General features: G+C 40.9%; 2 protein-coding genes and 1 long non-coding RNA gene across 8 annotated transcripts in view; 1 reads left to right on the forward strand and 2 right to left on the reverse strand.

Moving 5' to 3' along the window:
* LOC127531636 (amine sulfotransferase-like) overlaps positions 1 to 27394 on the forward strand; it is a 64092-nt gene that overhangs the window by 35882 nt on the left and 816 nt on the right. For 2 of the 5 annotated variants that reach the window (XM_051941348.1, XM_051941349.1), the window contains exons 3-6: positions 223 to 349; positions 2707 to 2801; positions 2895 to 3066; positions 3142 to 3860. In XM_051941348.1, coding sequence (XP_051797308.1) covers positions 223 to 349; positions 2707 to 2801; positions 2895 to 3066; positions 3142 to 3251 — 504 coding nt within the window. In that variant the 3' untranslated portion in view covers positions 3252 to 3860. Of the gene's footprint in view, positions 1 to 222; positions 350 to 2706; positions 2802 to 2894; positions 3067 to 3141; positions 3861 to 22610; positions 22799 to 24432; positions 24639 to 25082; positions 25210 to 27394 lie in introns of those variants that run through there. The other 3 variants (XM_051941350.1, XM_051941352.1, XM_051941351.1) reach the window with 2 other exon arrangements.
* Positions 1 to 27394, reverse strand: part of eif3d (eukaryotic translation initiation factor 3, subunit D) — a 67514-nt gene that overhangs the window by 30152 nt on the left and 9968 nt on the right. Inside the window, exon 16 of one of the 2 annotated variants that reach the window (XM_051941344.1) lies at positions 3862 to 3974. The exons of the other annotated variant lie outside the window; for it this stretch is intronic. Within the exon in view, the coding sequence (XP_051797304.1) occupies positions 3961 to 3974 (14 nt within the window). The 3' untranslated portion in view covers positions 3862 to 3960. Of the gene's footprint in view, positions 1 to 3861; positions 3975 to 27394 lie in introns of those variants that run through there. 2 annotated transcript variants of the gene reach the window in all.
* On the reverse strand, positions 14222 to 24526 carry LOC127531646 (uncharacterized). Its single transcript, XR_007938776.1, has 3 exons — positions 24421 to 24526; positions 16293 to 16367; positions 14222 to 15797 (listed from the first exon to the last, which is right to left on the reverse strand). It is a non-coding gene; the product is annotated as an uncharacterized LOC127531646 (long non-coding RNA).

The raw sequence follows: 27394 nt of genomic DNA on the forward strand, positions 1-27394 counted from the left end.
TAAAGTGTCTTTTTCAGTTTTAATCATTACGTATGGTTCTGTGATGTTTTCATGAGAAGGTAAAAGAAGTCAAAAAGGGCTGCAAAAGTATACAAAGTGATAAAATATTTGACTTCCAGTTAAAAAAAATAAAAATAATAATCAAGGTATCATTAAAAAGTGAATTATTTCAGTTAAGTTTGGCACAGAGACTCGTCTAATTTCTGTTTGTTTTTACATCAGATCATCTATGTGATGCGGAACCCGAAGGACAACATCATCTCGTATTACCACTTCAGCAAAGTCTTTAAGGGACTACAGATTCCCAAGAACTTTGACGAGCTTTTAGAGCAGTACCTGACGGGAAACGGTGAGATATCTCTGTTCTACTACCTGCAAAATGATGAATGCAGAGTTCAGGGCTGATAAATTGTAACTGATCACCATTTGATCAGGAACAGAAAGATTAATAAAGTCTGGAATGTGCATATTTGGTGCATTTACTCAAGAAATATACCATTGTAGGGTACTTGCACAAAAATACAAGCACTGTATTTTACATTATAGTGAGTATTATATTTATTTCACACATTTATGTACTTTGCAATTTAAGTAAAACAATGTTATATGGTTTTGTCTGCACTGGTCATGAGTTGTTAGCAGCTTCAAAGACACATTTTGCCTTTGAAACTATAACAGGTAAAATGATACAATATTTAAGTAGCAGAACTTTTGCTCTCCCATTAATCATCTCCCGACTTTCCAGATTTCTGTGATGACACAGTGGAGGGGCTCAGTTCTCAGGTTGGGCTCCACTGGACTAAAAACACACAAATGTTTTTAGTATTTAAAAAAAAAAAAAAAAAAAATCATATAGATGTATTAGACCTTGAAATACTTGGGAGAAAAAAAAAAAAATCACACCATAATTGAAGTAAAGGACAACTAAGCTGTTTTTTCTTCAATCAATCTGTAGAAGATTATGAGACTTGCTTTGATTTAGAAAAATTACAAAGCAGCTGATTTATATTTTTGGACCTGAAATTTACAGTTTTACAGTGCTTCTGTGGAGTTTAAAGAGACCTTTGCCTGGTTTGACACTTACCTTGAGTCTTCTTGTAGACCAGTTTTGGACTTGGTTTTAGATTAGATATGTACAGGTTTCATACATTGTATTGGACTTGGAGTACAACAGGTTTCACACTGTTTGTGAACTGGTTTTAGATTTTGTGTTACGAATGCAGGGGTTGGAGAACCCAGGCGCAGACACAACAGAACAGGTTAACTGGGGCGATCAGAAAAGGGTTTATTAAAGCCAAAACTAAAACAATACATAAAGAGAGGGCTGCACTCGGGACAATCAAACAACCAAGCTACAACTACACACACTATGAAACGCTACGAATTCACATGGAAGATAATTAAACCAAGAACTAGGCTCGGGAAGGGAACTCACAATCAAGGAAAACTACAACGTGGAAAATCCAAAAACATACCAGAGCACCACTGAGTCCAAGGGGGGAAAGCAGAAGAGTCCATTAACTGACGCAGTCCAGAGGTGGTTGGTTTTGGTAGGGGAACTGAGTCTGTGACTACCAGTGACTGAGAGAAAGAACCGAGCTTAAATAGCTAAGGTGAGGAGGAGAACAGGTGAGTGGGTTTAGCTGATTACTGCAGATCACACATAGCAGTAATCAGCTAAGAGCAGACAGGTGGGTAGAGGGAGCAAGACAGGCAGGAAGACAAAGACCAACAGAAGCAGACAGAGGGAGCCAGAGGTACAAGACAGGTAGGGAGGTGACATGGATGAGGGATAATGGGGAAAAGGAAAAAAGGAGGAAGAATGGCAGGAGCTGGAGTGGGATCATAACATTTTGTTTTAGACTTTGACAAACTCGAGCTTCATTTTGATCTAAACTACACACCTGTACAGCTTTGTGATGCTGTTGTGTTGATAAATTCTGTCAAGATTTCCATGCCGTAGTACTCATCCACACTAGCTGGTATTCATGTAATAATGACAAGCTGACCTGACATTTTGAATCATTTTAAGCATTTCTGATGAGTTAGACTTATTTTGAACTTCCTTAAACAGTTTTAAATTGGCTTCATATTTTATTCTGGATCAGTGTTAGACCAATTTTCAACTGCTTTTAGACGTTTGGACTCGATTTTGCTTTTATTTGAGGCCACTTTCATACCTGCCACAAGCCGCGACATTATGGCGGGGTAAGTTTTCACCCTGTGTGTTGTCGTCATGGCAAATGTGGTCCTCTGCAGTAGCCAGAACTACCTCAAAGGTGGTTATAAGCACTTTGGCAGCTGGTATGCCTGTTTTTGTGTCTCTGGACAGAAGACATAACACAAGAGCATCACCACTGTGCAAGATGCAGTCACAGAACTTTACAGGTGTGTAGTTGGGGATAAATTCAAAGACAGGTGCATTCCAGTTCACAGGTACTGAGTAGTTATGTATCCAGAGATCATCTTTCAGTGAAGTCACACCAGCTAAGACAGCAATGAGCAAGTTTTGTGGCAACTTTTGCCAATTGTAAATAAAGATGATGAAAGTTTTTGAAATTGATTTCATGGCGACTATGAATGACAAGAAGTTTCAATTGTTGCTGCAGTTGTGCTGCTAGCGTGACTGAAACTTTATGTAGGAGCAAAGCTACTTCGTTTTAAATGAAAATACAAACTCACTGGATGGTCTATGCTCTTCTGCAGTCGCAGGATCATCCTGGTTTGACCACATCAGGGTGTGGCATTCAAACAAAGACCAGTACAACATCCTTTTCCTCACCTATGAGGACATGATTTTGGTGAGATTTTTTTTCTCCCTCAGTTTGTTCATTTATAGTCAGCTATTTATCAGTTTAATATCTTTTTTTTTTCTCTGTTGCTTTCTATTTCAGGACCTGAAGGGAGCAGTGCAGAAGATCTGCAGTTTCTTAGGGAAGAACCTGAGTGAAGCTGCCATCGAGCAGGTTGTGGAAAAATCTACATTTAAGACCATGAAGAAAGACTTGAAGGCCAACTACGAATTTTTGCCAGAGGAGAGGATGAGTGGAAAATTCATGCGCAAAGGTAACGTGACTAAACTGCAGCTCCTGAGCAGAAGCATGTAGACAGATGTCAGGTTAACTATAGCTTTGATTACAGGTCAGATTGGCGACTGGAAAAACACGTTTACTGTGGAACAGAGCGAACGAGTCGACCGGCTGATTCAGGAGAGACTCGGTGATCTGAATCTGAAGTTGATCTGGGAGTGAACAGAGCAGTCGCAGCAGGGAAGAGGACGTTTGACTTCATGAATCTCACACTTCAGAACCTTTCACAATGCTGGCATCACACTTTGATTATGCTACTTTTTTAGCGTGAAATACTTATGAAGATGATAAGTTTAGCTGGACCTCCAGTGATCAACTTTCAGGTGCATACCACCACCTACTGTGCTGGAGCATGTAGAGCAGGATCCAGGAGCTGGTCGGCTGATTTTGATTGGCGACTCACCACTTTATTTTCCTCAAGGGTTGTTGTTATTATTATTTGTGACCAAACATGCATGCAGTGAGATCTGCAGGAACTGTTGGTACTGCATGTGTTATTTGTCGAGTATAATCGCAGACATCAATAACTACTGGAAGCATGTAAAGTCAAAATCTAGACTTCTCCCTTGTTTTAAACAACCAGCAACCCCTGAATGTGATGAAATTGTGAGCAACAAGGAAAAGCATCAACTATGCATTGAATCTGAAGCAAACTGCTGGATCCTGTTTTATGTACTCCTGTACAGTATGCAGCCAAAGCAACATTTAGACCAAACAGTTACCTGTTTTCTTTGTTTGCCTTTCATCTCAAACAAAGAGCCTTTACAAGCAGTTGTCCAATCAAGTGTCTTTATTAACTGTCAAAAGGAATTTAATTGTGTTTCATGTGTACGTTGAAGGCTGCTTTGGTCACTGAAGCCGACTCCACACTTCAATTCTCTTCATCTGAAATGAGAACAGGGAAGAGAAACCGGTTTAGCAAACAGGAATAATGTGTATTCAAATATTTTTATTGAATTTTAAATTGTAAACATATAACAAGAAAAACCATCAAGAAGTCCCCAGACAACAACCCCACCATACAAAACAAACTGGAAGACAAAAAAAAAAAAGGAAACAAACACTAATTATATCCATAAAATCGAACAAAAAATGACGACAATAAAACAACAATGACAATAATAATTGACATATGAGAGAGCTTGTGTATCGATTACGTTCTAGTGTTTCCAGCAGGGAATTGAGAGTTAAAATATTACAGAAATGGCTGCCAAACCTTAAAAAATCTTTGGGTTGAGCCCCTGATTGTATATTTCAGCTTCTCGAGTTTCAAATGTGCCATTGCATCCTCAACCCAACGCCTTTGTGTGGGCGGCCTGTCTGACTTCCAATTACACAAAATAAGACGTCTGGCCAATAAAGATGAAAACGCAATTGCGTCTGATTGTGCACCAGATATTGTCATCCCAGCAGGTGACACCAAATATTGCGATCTCAGGTGCAGGGCTAATCTCCTAGTCACAGATGTAAGAAAAAGTATTAAAAATTAAAGACCAAAACTGTATCAACTTTGGGCAAGCCCAGAACATATGATAGAGGGTAGCCGAAGCCTGACAGCATCGGGTGCAAGTTGGGTCCACATCTGGATATATCCTGGCAAGCCTACTCCTAGATAAATGAAGCCTATGGAGCACCTTAAACTGGAGCAAACAATGTCTAATACAAATCGAAGATGAATGTATTCTCTTAATTGCACTTAGCCAGGAGGCATCCAACATTTCAAATCCTAGTTCCTCCTCCCACCCCGCTTTAATATGACGAAGCGACGGTGATGCGGTCGTCTGGATATCCTCATATAATCTGCTCACTCCTCCTTTTTGATTTGGATCCCCCTCCAACCAGTCATCCACCCAATCATTTGGCAGAAGTAACGGAAGGAGGGAAACTGTTTCCGAACAAAGACACGCACCTGCTGATATCTAAAATAATGTGAACTGGGGATATTGTACTCTTTTACTAGCTGCTCGAATGACATGAACACACCATCCTTAAAAAGATCCTTCACCCGTTTCAGACCACTTCTGAACCATATCTTAAATGCTGTATCCATAAGTGAGGGTGGAAAGAGTGCATTAGCCGAAATTGGGAGAGAGGGCATAGCCTGTTTATGTTTGAAGTGAGTCCTAAATTGAGACCATATCCGAAGTGAGCCACTCAACAGGATTATTTGTGAGGCGCAGTTTACTGAGTGGCAATGGTGCACATACTAAAGAAATTAGGGACACCGGATGAGCGGAGTGTTGTTCCATTTCGACCCACACAGACCCACCCCCCTCATAGGATGCAGAGACCCAGTAAATTAGTTTAGAAATATTAGCTGCCCAATAATATTGCAAAAAATCTGGCAGCGCCAAGCCTCCAGCCTCCTTCTGTTTCTCAAGATGCGCCCTCCTAATTCGTGGGATGGTCCTATTCCAAATAAAGGCAGATATAGATTTATCAAGCTCTCTGAATAAAGATTTCGGGATAAAAACAGGTATTGTATGAAATAAGAATAAGAACCTGGGCATAATTATCATCTTGACAGAGTTAACTCTGCCAGCAAGTGATATAGGCAGCACTGACCATCGGATAAGTTCCTGTTTAGCCCTCTCCAGGGCTGGCTTAAAGTTATGCTTGAATAAATCACTGTACTTACTGGTTACTGATACACCAAGGTAGGTAAAACTGTCACAAGTCTCTTTTAGTGGATATGCCTGAAACGACATCTGTCGCGCCTGGACATTAATAGGGAAGAGCAAACTCTTAGTAAAGTTAATCCTGTAACCTGAAATCTCTCCAAAGCTGGAGATAAGTTCTAATGCCTTAGGGATAGAGGTGCAAGGATCGGACAAGTAAACTACCAGGTCGTCAGCATACAAAGACAATTTGTGAGTTTGACCCCCTCTGACAACACCCATGAGCTCCTCGGCACTCCTAAGTGCAACCGCCAGTGGTTCAATGGCAAGGTCAAACAGAAGTGGGCTCAATGGACAGCCCTGTCTTGTGCCCCTGCATACAGGAAAATAGTCAGAGGTTATTTTATTAGTACGGACAGAGGCCTGTGGCGTAGCATATAGGATCCTTATCCACGAACAAAAGACCGGTCCAAAACCAAACCTCCCCAGAGTTGCAAAAAGATACTCATACTCAATCCGATCAAATGCTTTGTGAGCATCGAGGGAAAGCAAAACCTCTGCTGTAGATGAAGTTTCTGGAGAGTAAAGAATATTGAGAAGCCTTCGTATATTGCCAAAAAGCTGCCGCCCTGTAATAAAACCAGTCTGATCTGGATGTATCACTGTATGCATAACAGGCTCCAATCTGCTAGCCAGAACCTTAGTCAGAATTTTGTAATCACAGCAGAGTGAACTCACAGGCCAAAATGACTCACATTTCAAAGGGTCCTTCCCTTTTTTAAGAAGGACTGAGATGGTAGCCTGAGTCATTGTAGGAGGAAGACTCCCACGCTCCAATGCCTCAGTATATACATTTTTTAAAAGAGGGCTTAGTTTGAATGAGAATTTCTTAAAAAATTCAATAGGGAAGCCATCCGGCCCCAGAGCTTTACCGCTCTTCATCTTTTTAATTGCCTGATCAATTTCAGCTGCTAAAATGTCATTATCAAGATTTGCCCTGTCTTGTTGGCCTACAGCTGGAATCTCCAGACTATCAAAAAACTGAGCTAACTTAGTGCTATCACAACTTTCAGTGGCGTAGAGTTCCTCATAAAATTTTCTGAATTGTTTGCTTATGCTTTTTTGATCTGTGGTTATCCCTTCTAGAGTGTTAATCTCTGCTATAAATGCAGCCTCTGAGGATTGTCTTAACTGATGGCTTAGTAGTTTGTTGGCTCGTTCCCCATGCTCGTAAAATTCTTGACGAGATTTAAGATGAAGCTCCTCGGCTACTCCAGAAGAGAGAGTATCAAATTCAGTTTGCAAACCTATTCTCTCTTTACAAAGAACTGCCGATGGGGCTTTAGAATTTTTATGGTCAACATCTTTTATCAAGGAGATCAACTCATTAAGGCGCGCTGACTGTCTTCTGTTCATGCTTGCGTTATAAGATATTATCTGGCCACGTAAATACGCTTTCATTGCTTCCCATAGATTAGAGTAACTCGTGTCTGATGACTGGTTTGTTTCTATAAAGAGGTCGATTTGGGCTGACAGAAAGTTAACAAAATCTTCATCAGATAAAAGACGTGGGTTAAGTCTCCAGGTACGTTGTGGGGGCTCATTATCTGGAAAGCAAAGCACCATTGTCAATGGACTATGGTCAGAGATAACGATGCCATCATATTCACTAGACCTCAACAGGGGGAGGAGTTTCTTGCCTCACAAAAAATAATCTATCCTGGAATATGAATTATGCACCTGAGAGAAAAAAGAATACTGTCTAGAAACTGGGTTTTTATATCTCCACACATCAATCACCCCATATGCTTGGAGAAAAGCATTAATAGTCTCTGCTGATTTACTAAGTGTTCTCGGTACAACACTGGAACGGTCCATAGTGGGATCCAGAACACAGTTTAAATCTCCACCGAGGACCAACTGGTGGCTGTTTAATTCTGGAAGGAGTGAGGAAAAAGTCAGTGAAAAATTTTGCATTATCCCAGTTTGGAGCATAAACGCAAGCCAATATCACTGGTAAATTAAATAAATGTCCTTGTACAATAATAAACCGACCGTTTTTGTCTTGAATCACATTTGTTTGTACAAATTGTACCTCCCTATGAATGAGAATGGCTGCACCACGATATTTAGCGTTAAACTTGGAGTGAAAAATCTGGGAAAAGCCCCCTCTCTTAAGTCAGGAGTGATCCTAATCAAGGAGGTGTGTCTCAGTCAAGAATGCTATGTCTGTCCGCAGCTTAGATAAATGAGAAAACACCTTACTGCGCTTTACTGGATGATTTAGCCCTTTGGTGTTCCAGTTTGTAAATTTAGTGTTTAACCGCCCTGCACTACTGACATTAGGTGTCGCCATATTCTGGTATCTGAGATAACCTGACAGCAGCCTGCCTAGAAACAACCCGATCACAAAGCCTCTTCACAAATGACAGATCTCTGTTTAGCCATTGTACAATGAAGACCAATAACAGAAAACATGAAAACAACAGAAAATACAAAACCACATAACCAAACACATCATTCCCAGAACCCCAGTGCTGGCCTCTCCCCAAACGAAAGGCTGCAAACTCTCCCAGTCGTACACCATCACACAACATAACAAAGCTTACTTCGTGAGACTGAGTCTCACCAACATTGTATGAATGTCAAAATAACATGATGCAGCTGTTTTTAACAGTAATCAAATAGTACACACTCAATAACTTTCCAATTTAGCACCTTACTTATGTCCCACCTGTAACTAACCTTAACAAACAGAGACAGAGTGTCTTAACTCACAGGATGTCCATTGTCAGGACCCTAACATTTCAGAACCAGAAATAAACAGAGTTAAATTTTTGCTGGCACCTTTTAGACACAACAGAGCAACATTAAATGGAGTTTCCAAACCGAACAGTTCTACTAACAAGGCCTTGTGGCCATAAATGAACAATACAGTGGTTTAAGAAAGTGTACATTTAAACCAGCCAGTTATAGATGTGGTATCAAGACTAAATCAGTCCAAAACAAAAATCTGTCGTAAATTTACGCTTTTGCTGGTGAAAGGAGATATTAACATCCCCTATGCTTAAACAAAGACCACATCAAGATGGCTGTCCAGACGTCGATAGTCAAACATACCTCTGTATATGAGATGCAAACCTGTAGAGAGCAAGTCACTCTGCGCTATCACATCTTCCGGTCGCGCTTCAAGTTTTTCATTATGAAATCCTTGGCCTGTTTGGGGTCTTGAAAACTTGTGCGCACGCCATCCGGTGTCGTTATCCTCAGCTCCGCTGGGTACCACAGGCCATAGCGAATGTCCTCATAGGTCCTTAACAGGCCCCGTACCTCGTTGAACTCCGCCAGCTGTTTGGCTACTGCCTGTGTGCAGTCTGGTTGGATGCGGATCCGATCACCATCCCCCGGAGTTAGCCGTTTCATCTGCCCAGCTTTCCGTAGTATTGCCTTCTTCTCCTGGTAGTAATGGCATCTGATGATGAAGGCTCTCGGCGGGTCACTGTTATCTGGTCTCACACGCAGTGTGCGGTGTGCTCGGTCCAGTAAAGGGGACTTATCGAGACCAAGCGTCTCCTTCAGACATTGAGATATAAACTCTGTCATGCGCTTCCCGTCCTCTCGTCTTTCCTTTATCCCGGTAATGCGCAAATTATTGCGGCGTGACCGTGCCTCCAAATCCTCATTTCGTGCTTTCTGAATAGCGAGCTCCCTCTGCACGTTTAACATGTCCCGCTCCAGAGCAGCAATCAGGTCGGAGTGGCTGTTTGCTGCAGACTCGAGGACGACCACTCATTTGTCAAGGGCTTCACTCTTAGCATTAGCATTATCGTTGGCTAGCTTAATTTCTGCTCTTAGCTGGTCAACCCGATACCGAATTTTAGCAGATTGTACCTCCGCTTTGGTGATCAATTCAATCCTCAACTCGGCGATTGCAAGGAGGATGGACTCATGTCCGGGTCCCCGGTCGGGTGCAGGCACAGCCTCAGGTGCAGCCGGTATAGCGTTAGCCTCTGGGCTAGCTCTGGAGCTACCTCTTGTCTTGAGCGCTTTTCGGGAGTTTTTAAGACATTTTCAGCGAGTGTTAGGTCAAAATTTCAAGCCTGGTGCGACGTATTGGCTTCAGTTACAAGCGTGACTCAAGGTCTTTCCATTACATAGCTGCTTCTATATTAATTAGTAATGTTGGTGAAGAGCTCCGCAAAAACGCGTCCTCACATGGCCCCGCTCAAACCGGAAGTCCAAACAGGACTAATGTGGAGCGGTACATAATGTTTGTACTCGGACTGGGACTTTAACACGTTAATTTTGATTAATTAATTACAGATAGCAGCTTGGACAAAAGCGTAAAGCCTTGTAACGTCAGTCTTCACACACTGGGACCAGGTTTTTGAGACCATGTGCTTCAGACAAATAAATTTAAGCACTTAAACCATTTCTCCTGTGTATAATGGGAAACATTCCAACTTAAGTTTTAGTTTGAAAAGCTAAAGATCATTTAAAATTCCTGTGGCTTTTTCATCCAAAGTTGATCAAGTCATTTTTTGCAAACAAAACAAATCAAACCTTTAATGCAAAATATGGGTAGCAGAGCAACAATGAAAATACATTTTATTGTTGCTGTAGTTTGATGAATTTACTTGGATAGAATCATCAGTGTTTAAGAAATTATAAATAAACTATGGATGTCCTGCTTATGGGTTTGTTTTGTTCTCCAGTACAACACAACATCTCTTCTCCTGGACTATTTTATCTATAGACTATGATAAAAATCTGGAGACACCACTGGATAACAAAAGGTAAGTTGATAAGGATGGTAAATCCAGATGTCTGTCTTCCAATTGCCGAACCTTGAACAGTCCAGTACAACCAGCATGCCCGAACATGTTTATTACTGAGGGATAAATGTAGCAGATTGAGTTGAGAGGTGAGTCGGTGATGTCTTTAGCACAGCAAATCCCCAAATCCCATCCTTTACCATCTTTATTTAATTTCTGCAGATAAAAGTGAGGCTCTAATAAGGACTTGAAAGCAGAATACACAGAGGGAAAAGATGTCTCCAGCAAGGTAATGTTTGATGGTGTGTGCCTTTTGCAGAGCATTTAAGAACTTTGATAATTATTAAGGCATTTAATTTATTTTTTCACATCTTTTACAAACTGAAATGTCAAACGGAGAGAAAACTTTACTGCGCTTAATATAGAACAGGTCAGATTAATGAGACTCACAAATATAGAATGTCATGTCGGCTTTGGAGGCTGCACAGTGGATTGGTGGTTAGCACTTTTGCCTTCTGTGCATGTGTGGGTTTTCTCCAGGTACTCCGGCTTCCTCCCACAGTCCAACAACATGGTGAGGTTAATAGGTGATTCTAAATTGTCCATAGGTGTAAATGTAAGTGTGATTGTTTGTCGATATTTGTAGCCCTGTGATAGACTAGTGACCTGTCCAGGGTGTCCCCTACCTTCATTCTAAGTCAGCTGGGATAGACTCCAGCCCCCCATGACCTAAATGAGGATTAAGCAGTGTATAGATGATGGATAGATGGATGTAGGTTTTGACAAAATGTTCACAGGAGACAAAGTTCACTCTGTTGCTTCTAGCTGTTTGTAGGGGTTTTTACTTTACTAATTTAATACCTGCAGCATCAGACAGTAGCAGGATCCATATGAGCGTCTTAAAAGAGAGTCAGTTGCACGCTTTTATGCAGGTGGAACAACAGAAGCAACTAAGAATTTCAGAACACAAAGTCATGCTGTGTACTTCTGATCACCTCAGACATGTGAGCTGTCAAGCACAAAGTTACGGTTTATAAGATTCACTGCAATAATTTGTTACTTGCTGGATCTGAATTTAGTTCTTTGTTTATTAGTGCAATAATATACATTACGCCACAAGGTAAAGTTTTCTATCTCTGCCGTGAGAAACACGAATGAAAAAATGACATGTCTGAATGACCAAATGCTGTCACTTTAATAGACTGATGAAAGGAGCAAAATTACAAATCAAAGTCTGAAAAGGGCTTGAATTTCAGGAGGCCGCGTTGACTTTTTCATTTCACCACTTTATCCTGCTTCAATTACTTTCCAAGCTTTAACATTAAATATAAATTTCGATCGTGAAAAGCTTTCAAAATGCAACCCCACCCAAGCTGTCGTCGTCTCCCTTTAATCATCTCATGACCGATTTATCTTTGAACCCTTTGGAAAGTGCAGTGTCTCTGTATCGAATCAATAAAATCAGCTCCACCTACAACAGATCCAGCAGTTTAACACTCTGTATATACTCGGGATGTTAATGATTAATCCGCTATCAAATTTTTCAAAACTTTATTACCAGATAAGTCAGAAGACTCAGTTGTTCCACCAGTCGGAGTCTCTGACTGTTTAACACTGTAGTGACCTTGGGAGGCAGTCGCTTGGGCAATGAGCAGTTTAGTGTTGGCAAACAGGCATAGTTTAGCTGGCAAAGGGTTATTCCTTGTGCTGATGAAGTTCACTGTACATCATCTGCTTTGATTATTGATTTATAAAGCTGCCAACTTTTTCCTCAAGAAAACTGTTTTAAAAATGTATCCCTTATATATGTTGATCCATTAAACATGAAATATGCAAGATTTTGAACTCCGTTACAGCATTAAAAAAAAAGCTGTTTGCTATGTAAAGGTATAGTGGAGTAATGGCATGTATTGCAGACACTGGAGTCACACTCCCTTTGTATTTGTGTTGTAATCTGAGCTGCTCTGTTCACACTGCATGTGAGCTTCTCCCTTTGAACCTGTTGACCCTCCATTGCCTTAATAGAGTGACCTACCATACGGCATTGCAAAAGTGACAGTGCAGTCCAGCGTTCAGTCGGTGCCATAAAAGATTTTAAAAACATGGCGTTTCATTCGTTATTCAGTTCATTTCTATGCAGGTGTTTGATTTTATCCCAGTGTGAGAGCCTCTACTGTTGCCTTAAGGTTCTCCTTCTACTTCTCAACTCATGTCTTTTCTGCTTCAGTCTTTGGGTGTCTGTTTGAACATGCTGCATAATGTAACATTCTGTGCAACAACAAAAAAAACATTATTGTTTACAATCTACTGATTTCCTACATTAACATTAACTCCCATGGTTCAAGTACCTCAATAGAAGTTTGCTTTGGATAGATAGTTATATTATTTTTCTCACAGTTTAAAATATGTCCTGTAATACTGCAAAAAATGTTGCCTAAAAATATTGAGAATACTACTTAATAATTGCAAATATGAAACCTTCTGAAAGGCCTGCATTCACTGTGGAAGCATTTGTGCTCTGGCAAACTCTGCTGGTCACATACCATCCTACAGCAGGCAGTTTTCACTTTGTTTCTCTTTGTTGGGGTTTTGTGTCTTGTCAAGTGGGGCCTAGTTGTTTGAGATCCCAGGAGCAGCCGCTACCTAAATAAAAGCTTTAAGCAGACCAATGAAAAGCTAAAATGAGAAACTATATAAGTTAACCACATGATTATGCTTATGCAAGAATGATTTTAATAGGCTGATATATATTCTGAAATGATTATTGCTATAGAAGAGAATGATTTAAAATGAGTTATATGATCATGCTAAGATGTAATGATTAAAAGAAGTGATAAGTAAAACCTCTGTGTGTGGGGAGAAGTAACCTATTCTTAACTGCGCACTTACAAAAAAAGGGGAACTACAATGCTGGGGAAATCTTGGCCTGTGAGGAGTGCGTGCACAGTTCCAAATATGGTTATAGGAAGCGCATGAAGAATGACTTCACCATTGTGCCTTGAATGTGCCTTGACCAGGCCTTGACAATGTGTGTAGTTGTTGTGAGCCTGATAGTTCAGCAACTGAGCGTACAGATAATGTGTGTGTATTAGAGGATGACACTATAAAAGAGAGAGTCAAAGACACTATAAAAGAGAGAGTCAAAGACACTGAATTCTGAGTTCTCCCCCGGAGGGGGAGATGCTGCTCGCCGGAGCTGCAAAGGGGAACTTGGCCGGAGTTCTGAAGATTCTTCGCCGCATCTATTGCCCGAGAGACGGGAAGACAACGCAGGACTTAGGCTCCAGAGATCGCTGAGAACATTGTTGGAGGCAAAGTCTTTTTCTGACTTTGTTCAACAAGCGAGGACCACACTCTGCTGAAAGGAGAGTCCTGAGAGGTCTGCAGTTGTCCAAAGAGATGAAGAGAGGCAAGCACCCACGGCATCCAGAGAGGCGCAGGAGGCAGCAGCAGAGGGCTGCTCCACTCCAGGGGCTGGAGGACCCAGTGACCCACCGCAGCCTGGTGAGACGGGGGCTTTCCACCACCACCACCCGACTGAGAAGACAGCTGAGACGCCCGCACTTGTGTTCCAGCTGCTGCTACAAAAGATAACTGACAGACCAACGATTGGCTTTCGGGACCTCTCCACTCCCCCTGCCTAGGAAGAACACCCTCCGCCCACAAAGAAGACTTCGTACCGAGTCCACTGGTCGATCGAGTGGCTCTCCCAGATGCAGGTCAAGACTGGGTGAAACAGCGGTGGCCGCGCTGTCCGCTCTCTCTCCTAATTTACTAATTAGAGAAGATTCTTAGGTACGCTCAGCTTAGTTAGAAATAATCAAATAATTGTTTAATCATGAATTAATGCTGTGCCCCTGCTAATAATTACTTAATAAAACGCTATATTGCATTTAAAGAGACGTCTTATGAGATTATTATGATTCACCTTTTCTGCATAGTGGTAAAAAGTTAAGCTGATTGTGTGCATTAAATCTAATGGTTCTTAAAGGTTACTTTAATCCAACTAGTTATTTAAACATTACCCCTGAGGTTAGTTTTCCAAACCTCTAAAATGAACCGAGGAATATCAACAAGTGCCACAGTTTTAAGAGGAAAGTTGTTGTTAACAAACGTGATCAATAAATCAATTCTACTACTTAGGAGGGCTGCTTAGTGAGAGAGTATTTATTGAAGTAAGAGGGGTAAGACGTTTGGAAGAAGACAGTTAGGACCTAGGCGAGTATTCCTCGACACCAGCTTAATTATTCTGCTGAAACCTGTTAGGTGGAATGCTAATAGGCAGATAGAATCTAACCCTTTAAACGGAGAGCTGGTCCTGAATTAACCTGAGGAAAGGGTTAAGGAAGGCTATACTGACTGACAGTCTTTATATTGTCATTTTTTGTCTCCTTCGATTGAATTTTGAAAAACTTTAAAGCAGGTGTTGCAATCAGTTAAAAACAAACTGCACCTGACGTTTCACACTGAAGATGCAGAGAAGCTCTTAGACTCTTATGTTATTCATTTCTTGTTTTTTTTATTCTGTTCTTCTAAGCTGTAAAATTAAGGACAAGTATATAGACATATATAGGATCAGGTTTTGTTAGATAATAAATATGATGAGCATTGTACATTTTGGGGTTAAAACCATTACTAGGTCATGAAGACTTTAAACTTGGCTCTCTGACATTAAAACCAAGAAACGTGAACACCTATTTCATACATAGGAACAGGTTGTCCTATACTGGTATGTATGTTTGAACTGGTTTTTAAATCTCAAAATAGATGTTTTGTCTTACAGAGAGGAACTAAAACAGGTCTTGTGCCGCTTCATCACAGATCCTCTCAATTACATCGACACAATGAGAAAATTCTGTCATATGTTCCCAAAATGGGAGACATCGAGAAAGACGGAGTTAGAAATGATGATGGACATCAAGGGCAGGGCAGACAAAATTGACCTTGACATCAGCCATGTTACTAAGTCGGAGGACAAAGGTGAGGCTTTTGTGGAATATCTAAAGAGCAAGGTAACCCTAAATGATGACGAAAGGTGTGCAGAGCTAGAGAAGGAGCTGGATGAAGTGTTGAAGGACACTCTGGGAGGTTTGAAGAAGCTTGACTGTTTCCTGGATGCAGTGGAGAAGCTGGCGGTCACCTCACTGCATGTGTTCATGAAGGTGTTGCACCTGCCTGAAGAGATCAGCTTTGAATATGTTCAGGTCATCATCGGTGCTGCACAGCAGATCTGCCCTCTCCTCCTGGAGTTTAAAAGAGACGCAAACGTCTTCTTCCTTCCCAAACTTCAGAATGTGGAAGTGCTGGCAAATCAGCTGGACAGATACATACAGATCACCAAAACCATGTGTGAGAAGCTGGACAAAAGGTAAACTGATGTTGCAGAAACTAAATGATACACATATGTTGCACAATAAATTTCATGTAAGGCAGAAAATAAGTCAAACTGTCTTTCACAGCTGTTTCAGTGACTTTCGTATGAAAAAGACCGTAAAAACTGGTGAAACTCCATGTGGATTTGACTGAAGACGACCTATAAAGGATGCTTGATAACATCAATCAGCTTGAGGAAATCAGATACGTTTTACCCGGGAATGTGTTTTGATCCCAAATATGTCAGCACACTCTGGCAAAGTCTTCTAAAGACTTATTGACACATACTGTCAAACTGCATAAAAATGTGCAGTACATAAAGTGTTAAAATTCTGCTCTGCATAAAGACTGTAGTCCAAACAACACTGTGAGTCATGCAGCAACACGGTTTCTCCTGGGTTCGACCCAGAAGTCAGTGGAGACATTATATATCTCACCTGAACTGGGAACGGTTTCAGAACACAGCAGGAGGAACTGGAGACATTGCTGCAGCGAGGGACATCTGGAACCTGCTGCCATCATCACCCAATCCCACAAAGAAAGATAAAGAGAAGGACATTGATGAATGAAAGGATTTTGATGGCTTTAATAAGGACCAAACTGAGATGGTTAGATGACAGGGTCAGAAAATGTCCAAAGAAGCTGGTGTGTGGGGTGTTCCTGGTATGAAGTATAGCAAAAGTGGCCCAAGAAAGGACAAGAAGTCAAGTGGTTACCCAATCATGAAATACCCAATACTGATAGGTGTGTCCATGTGATTCCATGTCCACTACTGAAAGCACCTACAATAGAAATGTGAGTATCAGAACTCTAGCACTGAGCAATGGATGAAGGTGGTCTGAGAAAGGGAAGGCACAACGTGAAGCAGTGTTGTGCTGGGAAACTTTGGGTCCTGTATTCATGTAGATGTTACCTTGACACCTACCTAAACATTGTTGTAATCCATGTACACCCCTTTGTGGTACCGGTATTCACTGTTGGCAGTGGTTTCTGTAAGGCAGGATAATGCTCTCTGCCACACTGTGAAATTTTGTTCAAGAATGCTTTGAGGAACATGACAAAGAGTGCAAGGTGTTGACATGCACCCCAAATTTCCTAGATCTTAATCCGATAAAGCATCTGTGGGTTGTGCCTGAGAAACAAATTCAACACCACCAGAGGTCAGTAGACTTTAGGCTTCAACTGCTTTTGTGGCACGAGGGGGATGCACACATTAGTAAGGTCATTTTAATGTTGTGGATAAGTGCTTAATTCACTGTCACTGAATGAAACTAGAGGCAGTCGATTGTTGGTTTAGCACTGATTCCTGTCACAGCGGGAGTTTCTTTGGCTCTGACAAGGACCGAGGTTGGGCTGGGAATGGGCAACAGTGCTGTCACCACTTTCACAGAGATCGGAGTAAATGCTACGCAACAAAAGAAAGCTGGTGAAGCCTTTGAGAGCTTCATGGAGGATGTGCAGAGTCTCCAGGAATGTCTGAAGAAGGTGGCCAATCAACCAGTCAGCAAAGTGGAAGCAAATGACGTAGATGTAGCTGTGGGAGTAGGTGTGGCACTGGCTAAAGTTGGTGCTAATGTTGGTGCTAACGTTGGTAAACTGGTGGCTCAGGAGGGGAAAGCCGTAAGCCGCATATCCATGTTGGCTACAGAAATCCCAGATATTGGTCAGGCAGCAGTCAAAGGGCCTATTGCTCTCTCCAGTGCACCCAGGGCCAGCTCCTTTGTATTCAATGGTCTCTTCCTTGGCATGGATATCTTCTTCATCTGCAAAGACAGCATCAGTCTGGCTAAAGGCAGCGAGAGTAAAGTCTCAAAGTTCATCAGAGCCAGAGCTGCTCTGTGGAGCTCAGAGATGGACTCATGGCAGAAGATCCATGACTCTCTGCACGAAGGCCAGCCAACATCAGAGAAAAACAAAGTTGCGCTGGAGACGCCATTTTATCCAAAGTTGAAGACAAAGAGAGGAAAACAGAGATGGAAGTTCCCTCTACTGAAATGGTTGAAACACAGAGAACAACAGTCTATAGTGTGATTCAGTATAAATCAACAGGCAGACAGCGCTGTATTAATACTATGATCATATGTAAAAACCATTAGATATAAATGAACCATGTATGAAGATTAAACTCTTCTTCATGGTACAATGAAATGTAAGCTGTTTATAGCTAATTATCGTTTGTTCGGATTTTATGCAATTTTCGTAATTTTTTGGTTATTTCAGCAGTACATTTTTTGTTGACTGAATTTAACATTTTATGAACCCTGTTTCAACATATTTAGTAACAGATGAAAGCTCTGTCATACAGACTGAACCTAATGTGTAAATAATCAGAAACATAACATTAAGATGTTCATTCTAGAGTACTGATTACCGCCTTTTTAAATTCTGCCAAGTTCTTTCAATTTCTGCAATGTATCTGCAAACGTTTAACAAAAATTAAACATTTGTTTGGATTTTACTCTCGGATGTCATTTTTTGAAATATCTTTCTCAGACAATACAACCAAATTTTAAGTGGAATTAAGTCCTCTGTGACAGTAAACTGAACATCTTTTAATTCAATAGAGTTAAAGGGGGGGTTAAAAAGTGCGGAACAGTCCTTTGTAAGTTTGAAGGGAATGAGATGAGGAGCTGAACATAGACTGTATATAAATATACATATATATTTACACTCAAAAATATAAATGCAACACTTTTGTTTGTTGCTCCCGTTTTTTATGAGATGAACTCAAAGATCTAAAACTTTTTCCACATACACAATATCACCATTTCTCTCAAATATTGTTCACCAAGCTGTCTAAATCTGTGATAGTGAGCACTTCTCCTTTGCTGAGATAATCCATCCCACCTCACAGGTGTGCCATATCAAGATGCTGATTGGACACCATGATTAGTGCACAGGTGTGCCTTAGACTGCCCACAATAAAAGGCCACTCTGAAAGGTGCAGTTTTGTTTTATTGGGGGGGGTCCACTCCTCTTCAATGGCTGTGTCAAGTTGCTGGATATTGGCGGGAACTGGTACACGCTGTCGTCTACGCCGATCCAGAGCATCCCAAACATGCTCAATGGGTGACATGTCCGGTGAGTATGCTGGCCATGCAAGAACTGGGACGTTTTCAGCTTCCAAGAATTGTGTACAGATCCTTGCAACATGGGGCCGTGCATTATCCTGCTGCAACACGAAGTGATGTTCTTGGATGTATGGCACAATGGGCCTCAGGATCTCGTCACGGTATCTCTGTGCATTCAAAATGCCATCAATAAAATGCACCTGTGTTCTTCGTCCATAACAGACGCCTGCCCATACCATAACCCCACCGCCACCATGGGCCACTCCATCCACAACACTGACATCAGAAAACCGCTCACCCACACGACGCCACACACGCTGTCTGCCATCTGCCCTGAACAGTGTGAACCGGGATTCATCTGTGAAGAGAACACCTTTTCAATGTGCCAGACGCCATCGAATGTGAGCATTTGCCCACTCAAGTCGGTTACGACGACGAGCTGGAGTCAGGTCGAGACACCGATGAGGACGACGAGCATGCTGATGAGCTTCCCTGAGACGGTTTCTGACAGTTTGTGAAGAAATTCTTTGGTTATGCAAACCAATTTTTTCAGCAGCTGTCTGAGTGGCTGGTCTCAGATGATCTTGGAGGTGAACATGCTGGATGTGGAGGTCCTGGGCTGATGTGGTTACAGGTGGTCTGCGGTTGTCAGGCTGGTTGGATGTACTGCCAAATTCTCTGAAACACCTTTGGAGACGGCTTATGGTAGAGAAATGAACATTCAATACACGAGCAGCAGCTCTGGTTGACATTCCTGCTGTCAGCATGCCAACTGCACACTCCCTCAAATCTTGCCACATCTGTGGCATTGTGCTGTGTGATAAAACTGCACCTTTCAGAGTGGCCTTTTATTGTGGGCAGTCTAAGGCACACCTGTGCACTAATCATGGTGTCTTATCAGCATCTTGATGTGGCACACCTGTGAGGCTGGATGGATTATCTCAGCAAAGGACAAGTGCTCACGGTCACAGATTTAGACAGATTTGTGAACAATATTTGAGAGAAATGGTGATATTGTGTATGTGGAAAAAGTTTTAGATCTTTGAGTTCATCTCAAAAAATGTGAGCAAAAACAAAAGTGCTGCGTTTATATTTTTGTTGAGTGTATATACAGTCTATGGAGCTGAATCAGAAACAGCTGTGAACTGTGGGAAGGGAGAAGCAACTCAAGTAGCATGGAGAGAGAAGCAGCTGGATTTTCTTGTGAACCATGTGCTGCTGAAAGTGAGCTGATTCAAACCAGAGCTGGTCTGGATGATATCAACTTTCTACTGAGGTCAACTTTCCTGTCAGGCCCCTCACAGACTTCTACCTCTGGGTAAGATTTCTCCCAAACAGTTTCATCAATAAATCTTATGTACTCATTCCTGAATACTGAAAGTCTTTGAGCGAGGAAGGGGTATGCCTTCTAAAAAAAAACAAAAAACAAAAAAAAACGGGCAGCATAAAGCAGCCTCAACTATTTTTCATAGCAGACGATGAATGTCTTTCTTAATTTTGATATAAAGGCTTGTTATTCTGCTCTGCTGAAGTTTCACATTAAATTAAAAAAAAAATCCTTGACGATGAAGCTGCATTGATGGATTGTGTGTCACTGTATTACATCATTGATATTTGTAGTGAGGAAAGCTAACAGGCTGTCTCTTCAACTTGCTATAAAGTTTTATGATTATTCTAATGTCAAAATGACATTGGAATAAAATATGTATGAAATTAAAAGTCTGTTTGCAATCAAACCAGTTACATAACATTCACTGTAAAATGACCTCTTACCTGTATCAGATGCTGGTAAAATAATTACTATAATCTCTGTGTCCTCAGATTACTTTATTGGGGTGTAAAATGAACTATAACTATTGCATAAAGGCTCTTTATGCAAGTAAATAAAACCCTGTCTCTGTATGTCTGTCCTGTTGCTATTCCACAGTCTTACGCTACAGTTACTTTGTACTTCACAGTTTATGTGACAGTTAAAACTTTTGAATCTATGTCCACTGAAGTCATGAAATGTTGAATCGCCCTGCTTTAGAATCAGAGGCTCACATCGTTCCTGTCTCATTTAAAAAGAATAATGCTGATAGTAGTGATCTCCTCTGATGAATCTCTGCTCCCATGGGTTAGCTCAGGTCACTGAATTTTACTTCCATTGACGAATGCCTAGTCAATGACTGCATTTCAGTGTGTTCTTGGGATATAAAGAGTAAACTCATGGTCAGAGAGCAGCAGATGGTAATTTCTGCTTTAAATCCTGTTTGGTTTAAATGACACTCTGTGTTGTTTGGCAGTAGTGGAGAGACACCAAGTACATTTACTCAAGCTCATTTAAAAAAAAAAAAAAAAAAAAACTACTTCCCAGAGGAAAATTTTACTGCTCAAAGCTTGGTCTTCTACAGCTCAGGAGACAAATTTGAGATTCTCATGTCAGCCTCATTTTAGTTTCAATTTTGTCTAAAGGTTTCTCATACGTTTCTCCTAAAATTCACTAGGAGAAATAGGTGAGACAGGATAATTAGAGGGAGTCATACTTGAGACTTGTGGGAGATACCTTGCTAATCTCAATACAGTGTTTTTAATGGCTCCTTTATTTCTCCTCTGGAAAAGAAAATGAACAATAGTGGAGCTCCTACGGAGCAATATGTGAGACTCGCTCACTCACAGCTCCACATGAGCAGGACAGACTTGGAATCAAACCACAACCTTCTGGGTGTGAGACAGCCACTCTACCCACTGAGCTATGCCACCCTATGCATATATTAATCTGCACACACACACCTTACAAATGCTGCAACAAATAAGAAGTTGCCAGGATACAGCCTAAACATCTTGAGGCACTTATAATAATATATGGTGACTTCAATCATGTCACCCTCTCCTCCCACTTGACTGGATTTATCATTCTAAACAACACGGATCATCCACTCATAATATCGTGATGGGTCTCTCTTTTGACTGCAGGACGGAAAGATATAGAAGATCTTTGTACCCACAGCAATCAGGCTTTATAATTCTATAGCAAATAACAGATGAGCTGACAGACAAATGAATTTCCCTTTTGGGATGAATAAAGTAATCTGAATCTTTATTAATTAAAAAAAATATCATGTGGATTACAATAAAGTCAACATGCTAGATGATTAAAAACAACCAAAACATTGATCTGAGTCTGAGAATTCAATGAGCGCTTGTGGAGATCTCTTCATTTGTTCTCTCTGAGCTTAGTATGAGATGCATGAACTGAAGCTGGGATGAGAATAGATGGAGTTCTTAGAGAGAGCTCTCTGATTTCTCTGCCTGAGATCACAAAGAGACAGAAAAGTTGAGAAACTCTGAGAATTATATGAGAGCTTGTTGAGATCTCTTCTGAAACTTTAAAGGAGACGAAACTGAGATTTAGTGCATCTTATTGCTCAGGAGAAAAAAATGAGACACAGGAGAAATAAGCCTTAGTCTCAGTTTGGTGTCACACAGATCTCAAAGTTGTCTAGGAGAAGTAAATGAAACATTTTTGAGATCTCTTTTTGAATTTTCTTTTCCTCTGGGTTGTGCTTTACCTTTATATATCCCATCTTATTCTACTTTATATTACTACTGTATTGATATAACTGTATACAGTTTATGGTGTTTTCCAGCAGTTCTGCACTAATTAGAGTCCAAAGTCCAACTGCTGTGAGGTTTTTAACTCCTCTGTTTGTTCTCTCTGCACTTTTTGTCCGTGTCCTTCAGAAGTAACATGGAGAAGATCTCTGACTATCTCTGCAGGTATAAAAACTACATCTTTGCTGTTGACACCGCAACTGCAGAGTACATTGATTCTCTTCAGAGCTTTGAAATCAGAGACAGCGATGTCTTCCTCGTCACTTACCCAAAATCAGGTCAGTGAGACTACTTCTGTTTATGCACTATTAGGGTCCGAGCACCAACAGTGCAAGGAACCTCTTGTAATGCAAGAGTTTTTTCGTCGTATTTGTTCTTATTCCGTTTGTTTTATCTTAACTTTGAAGCCATAAATGATAAATGAAAACATTGTTGGCAAATGCTTTCGCCCATCTTGCGCCGGTCCAAGAATTTCACCTCTAGCGGCACAATCACTGATCTATAATAGACTCATCCATTATTCTTAGCTGCGGTATTCAGGCGACCTGGCCTGCTTAGAACACTCTAATCGGATCTGGACTGAGACGTCGTCTTATACGGACCGGGACCTGTAATCAGTAAATTGTAACGGGATTTTTAATTTGACTGGTCCCTTCTATTTTACCGGCGCAGCTTTTCCAGTGTTTCTGGTGGTATTCGTTATCAGCTCAGGAACACACAGACCAAGTAGGTATGAGTTCAGCCATCCCACGTGACGCTACTCAGCCAACGAAGTCTCTGCTTTGCAGCTGAGAGGGGAGGGACAGACTGTGGTCACATGATGTCCTTGTTTGGCTCAACATTCAGCTGAGAGGCAGCTTTCTCAACTATGAACATAATCAGAACTCAAAAAATCGTTCCAGACTCACCAATGAGCTCCAAATGTGGTTCAGAACGACCCTGACACCATTCAGACAACGATTCAAAATACTGCCAGCTCAGTTCTCCCATTAAGCAGCAGGAATATAAGGGAAGTGATATACGACAGGAAAAAAATATCTAAAAGTGTTCAATTGTTTACATTTTTTGACATTTAGGTATTGTGAAAGATGTATATAAGTTGGTTCTGGTTGTTCAGTCATTATTTTTCAAGTTCTGCACTTTAGTTTAAGGTGTACGGTTCAATCAAAAGTTATTTATTAATAAATGTCAAAATGTTTTTGAACCATACTGAATTTATTTGATGCTCAGTTATTGGTTACATGCAGACACTAATAAAACTGCTAGGGTACATCAACGTATATAACACTAATTCAAGTTAGACATTATGATGTTCCGGACATGTGTTTTAATACATTTTCTCTGACTGGACCTCTTTGAATTTTAGTTGCAGACCCCTGTATTAGAGTAACTGCATATGTGTGACCCAAAAAGGCTCAATAGCACCACCTACTAATTTTCAAAAAGTAACTACTACTGGTCTGTTTTATTCTCTTTCTATTGGCTAGCAGTATGTTTCTATTTAAACTGACTCCCAGTATGTTTTAGTCTTGTCATATTGGTTCCCACTATGTTTCAGCCTCTTTACACTGGCTTCAATATATTTTGTCCTCTTTTTTTAAACAACAATTTACACTTCAGTATTTTTCTAAGACTTGTTTGTGTCATTTTGCTCCAGACAAGTCCATCTCAAACTTCTAAAGCACACTGTAACTCTTAAAAATGCTCAATGTTCACACATACCATTCCTAGAAACTTTGAGAGGTAATCTTTGGAATTGATCAGCTACATCTCGACGGTTTCACATTTGTGTCACAGCCCGATGTATGCCACACCTGGACGTGTGTGGCTGTGCGAGGAAACGTTCAACATTGCTTAAGGTTAGTCCTGGATAAAGTGATCAGCTGTATTGTTTACCTACCTTTACTCACAGGCACCATCTGGACTCAGCAGATCATCATCTCCATCTGTGAGTTGGCCGGGGGTCTTAATGAATATCCAAACAACATGGAGCAGATGCCCTGGCTGGAATACAGAGAAGGTCGACCAGATTACGCCCTGCGACCTTCTCCTCGGCTCTTCGCCTCTCATCTGACCCCGATGCTGATGCCTCCTGGACTGAAGGAGAAAAAGGGAAAGGTCAGCACTTTATGGAATCTCAGTCCGGCGGCAAAAACATTGATATATTCAGTGTTAGTCCCAATTCTGGATTGATTGTGTGAAATAGAAGGAAACGGTCATAGAACAAAGTCCAGGCAGTGTCTTTAAAATTCTGCTTTTGCTCCAGCAACTGTCTAAAAACTGTACTGTATTGTTTAAGAATATTTCATGCCCCGATATTTAATGTGTAAAGTGTCTTTTTCAGTTTTAATCATTACGTATGGTTCTGTGATGTTTTCATGAGAAGGTAATAAGCAGGTTAAAAGAAGTCAAAAAGGGCTGCAAAAGTATACAAAGTGATAAAATATTTGACTTTCAGTTAAAAAAAATAAATAAAAAAAATCAAGGCATCATTAAAAAGTGAATTATTTCAGTTAAGTTTGGCACAGAGACTCGTCTAATTTCTGTTTGTTTTTACATCAGATCATCTATGTGATGCGGAACCCGAAGGACAACATCATCTCGTATTACCACTTCAGCAAAGCCTTGAAGGAACTACAGAGTCCCAAGAACTTTGACGAGTATTTAGAGCAGTACCTGACGGGAAACGGTGAGATATCTCTGTTCTACTACGTGCAAAATGATGAATGCAGAGTTCAGGGCTGATAAATTGTAACTGATCACCATTTGATCAGGAACAGAAAGATTAATAAAGTCTGGAATGTGCATATTTGGTGCATTTACTCAAGAAATATACCATTGTAGGGTACTTGCACAAAAACACAAGCACTGTATTTTACATTATAGTGAGTATTATATTTATTTCACACATTTATGTACTTTACAAATTAAGTAAAACAATGTTATATGGTTTTGTCTGCACTGGTCATGAGTTGTTAGCAGCTTCAAAGACACATTTTGCCTTTGAAACCAACAGGTAAAATTATACAATATTTAAGTAGCAGAACTTTTGCTCTCCCATTAATCATATCACGACTTTCCAGATTTCTGTGATGACACAGTGGAGGGGCTCAGTTCTCAGGTTGGGCTCCACTGGACTAAAAACACACAAATGTTTTTAGTTTTTTTTTTTTTTTTTTGAAAAAGGATCATATAGATGATGTTTTAGACCTTGAAATACTTGGGGGGGGGGGGGGGGGGGGGGGAAATCACACCATAATTGAAGTAAAGGACAACTAAGCTGGTTTTTCTTCAGTCGATCTGGAGAAGATTATGAGACTTGCTTTGATTTAGAAAAATACAAAGCAGCTGATTTATATTTTTGGACCTGAAATTTACAGTTTTACAGTGCTTCTGTGGAGTTTAAAGAGACCTTTGCCTGGTTTGACACTTACCTTGAGTCTTGTTGTAGACCAGTTTGGGACTTGGTTTTAGATTAGATATGTACAGGTTTCATACATTGTATTGGACTTGGAGTACAACAGGTTTCACACTGTTTGTGAACTGGTTTTAGATTTTGCGTTACGAATGCAGGGGTTGGAGAACCCAGGCGCAGACACAACAGAACAGGTTAACTGGTGCGATCAGAAAAGGGTTTATTAAAGCCGAAACTAAAACAATACATAAAGAGAGGGCTGCACTCGGGACAATCAAACAACAAAGCTACAACTACACACACTATGAAACGCTACGAATTCACATGGAAGATAATTAAACCAAGAACTAGGCTCGGGAAGGGAACTCGCAATCAAGGGAAACTACAACGTGGAAAATCCAAAAACATACCAGAGCACCACTGAGTCCAAGGGGGGAAATCCACAAAAAGGGGGGGAAAGCAGAAGAGTCCATTAACTGACGCAGTCCAGAGGTGGTTGGTTTTGGTAGGGGAACTGAGTCTGTGACTATCAGTGACTGAGAGAAAGAACCGAGCTTAAATAGCTAAGGTGAGGAGGAGAACAGGTGAGTGGGTTTCGCTGATTACTGCAGATCACACATAGCAGTAATCAGCTAAGAGCAGACAGGTGGGTAGAGGGAGCAAGACAGGCAGGAAGACAAAGACCAACAGAAGCAGACAGAGGGAGCCAGAGGTACAAGACAGGTAGGGAGGTGACATGGATGAGGGATAATGGGGAAAAGGAAAAAAGGAGGAAGAATGGCAGGAGCTGGAGTGGGATCATAACATTTTGTTTTAGACTTTGACAAATTCGAGCTTCATTTTGATCTAAACTACACACCTGTACAGCTTTGTGATGCTGCTGTGTTGATAAATTCTGTCAAGATTTCCATGCCGTAGTACTCATCCACACTAGCTGGTATTCATGTAATAATGACAAGCTGACCTGACATTTTGAATCATTTTAAGCATTTCTGATGAGTTAGACTTATTTCGAACTTACTTAAACAGTTTTAAATTGGCTTCATATTTTATTCTGGATCAGTGTTAGACCAGTTTTCAACTGCTTTTAGACGTTTGGACTCGATTTTGCTTTTATTTGAGGCCACTTTCATACCTGCCACAAGCCGCGACATTATGGCGGGGTAAGTTTTCACCCTGTGTGTTGTCGTCATGGCAAATGTGGTCCTCTGCAGTAGCCAGAACTACCTCAAAGGTGGTTATCAGCACTTTGGCAGCTGGTATGCCTGTTTTTGTGTCTCTGGACAGAAGACATAACACAAGAGCATCACCACTGTGCAAGATGCAGTCACAGAACTTTACAGGTGTGTAGTTGGGGATAAATTCAAAGACAGGTGCATTCCAGTTCACAGGTACCGAGTAGTTATGTATCCAGAGATCATCTTTCAATGAAGTCACACCAGCTAAGACAGCAATGAGC

The sequence above is a fragment of the Acanthochromis polyacanthus genome, chromosome 21 (genome assembly GCF_021347895.1).
Source record: "Acanthochromis polyacanthus isolate Apoly-LR-REF ecotype Palm Island chromosome 21, KAUST_Apoly_ChrSc, whole genome shotgun sequence".
Taxonomy (NCBI): Eukaryota; Metazoa; Chordata; class Actinopteri; family Pomacentridae; genus Acanthochromis; species Acanthochromis polyacanthus.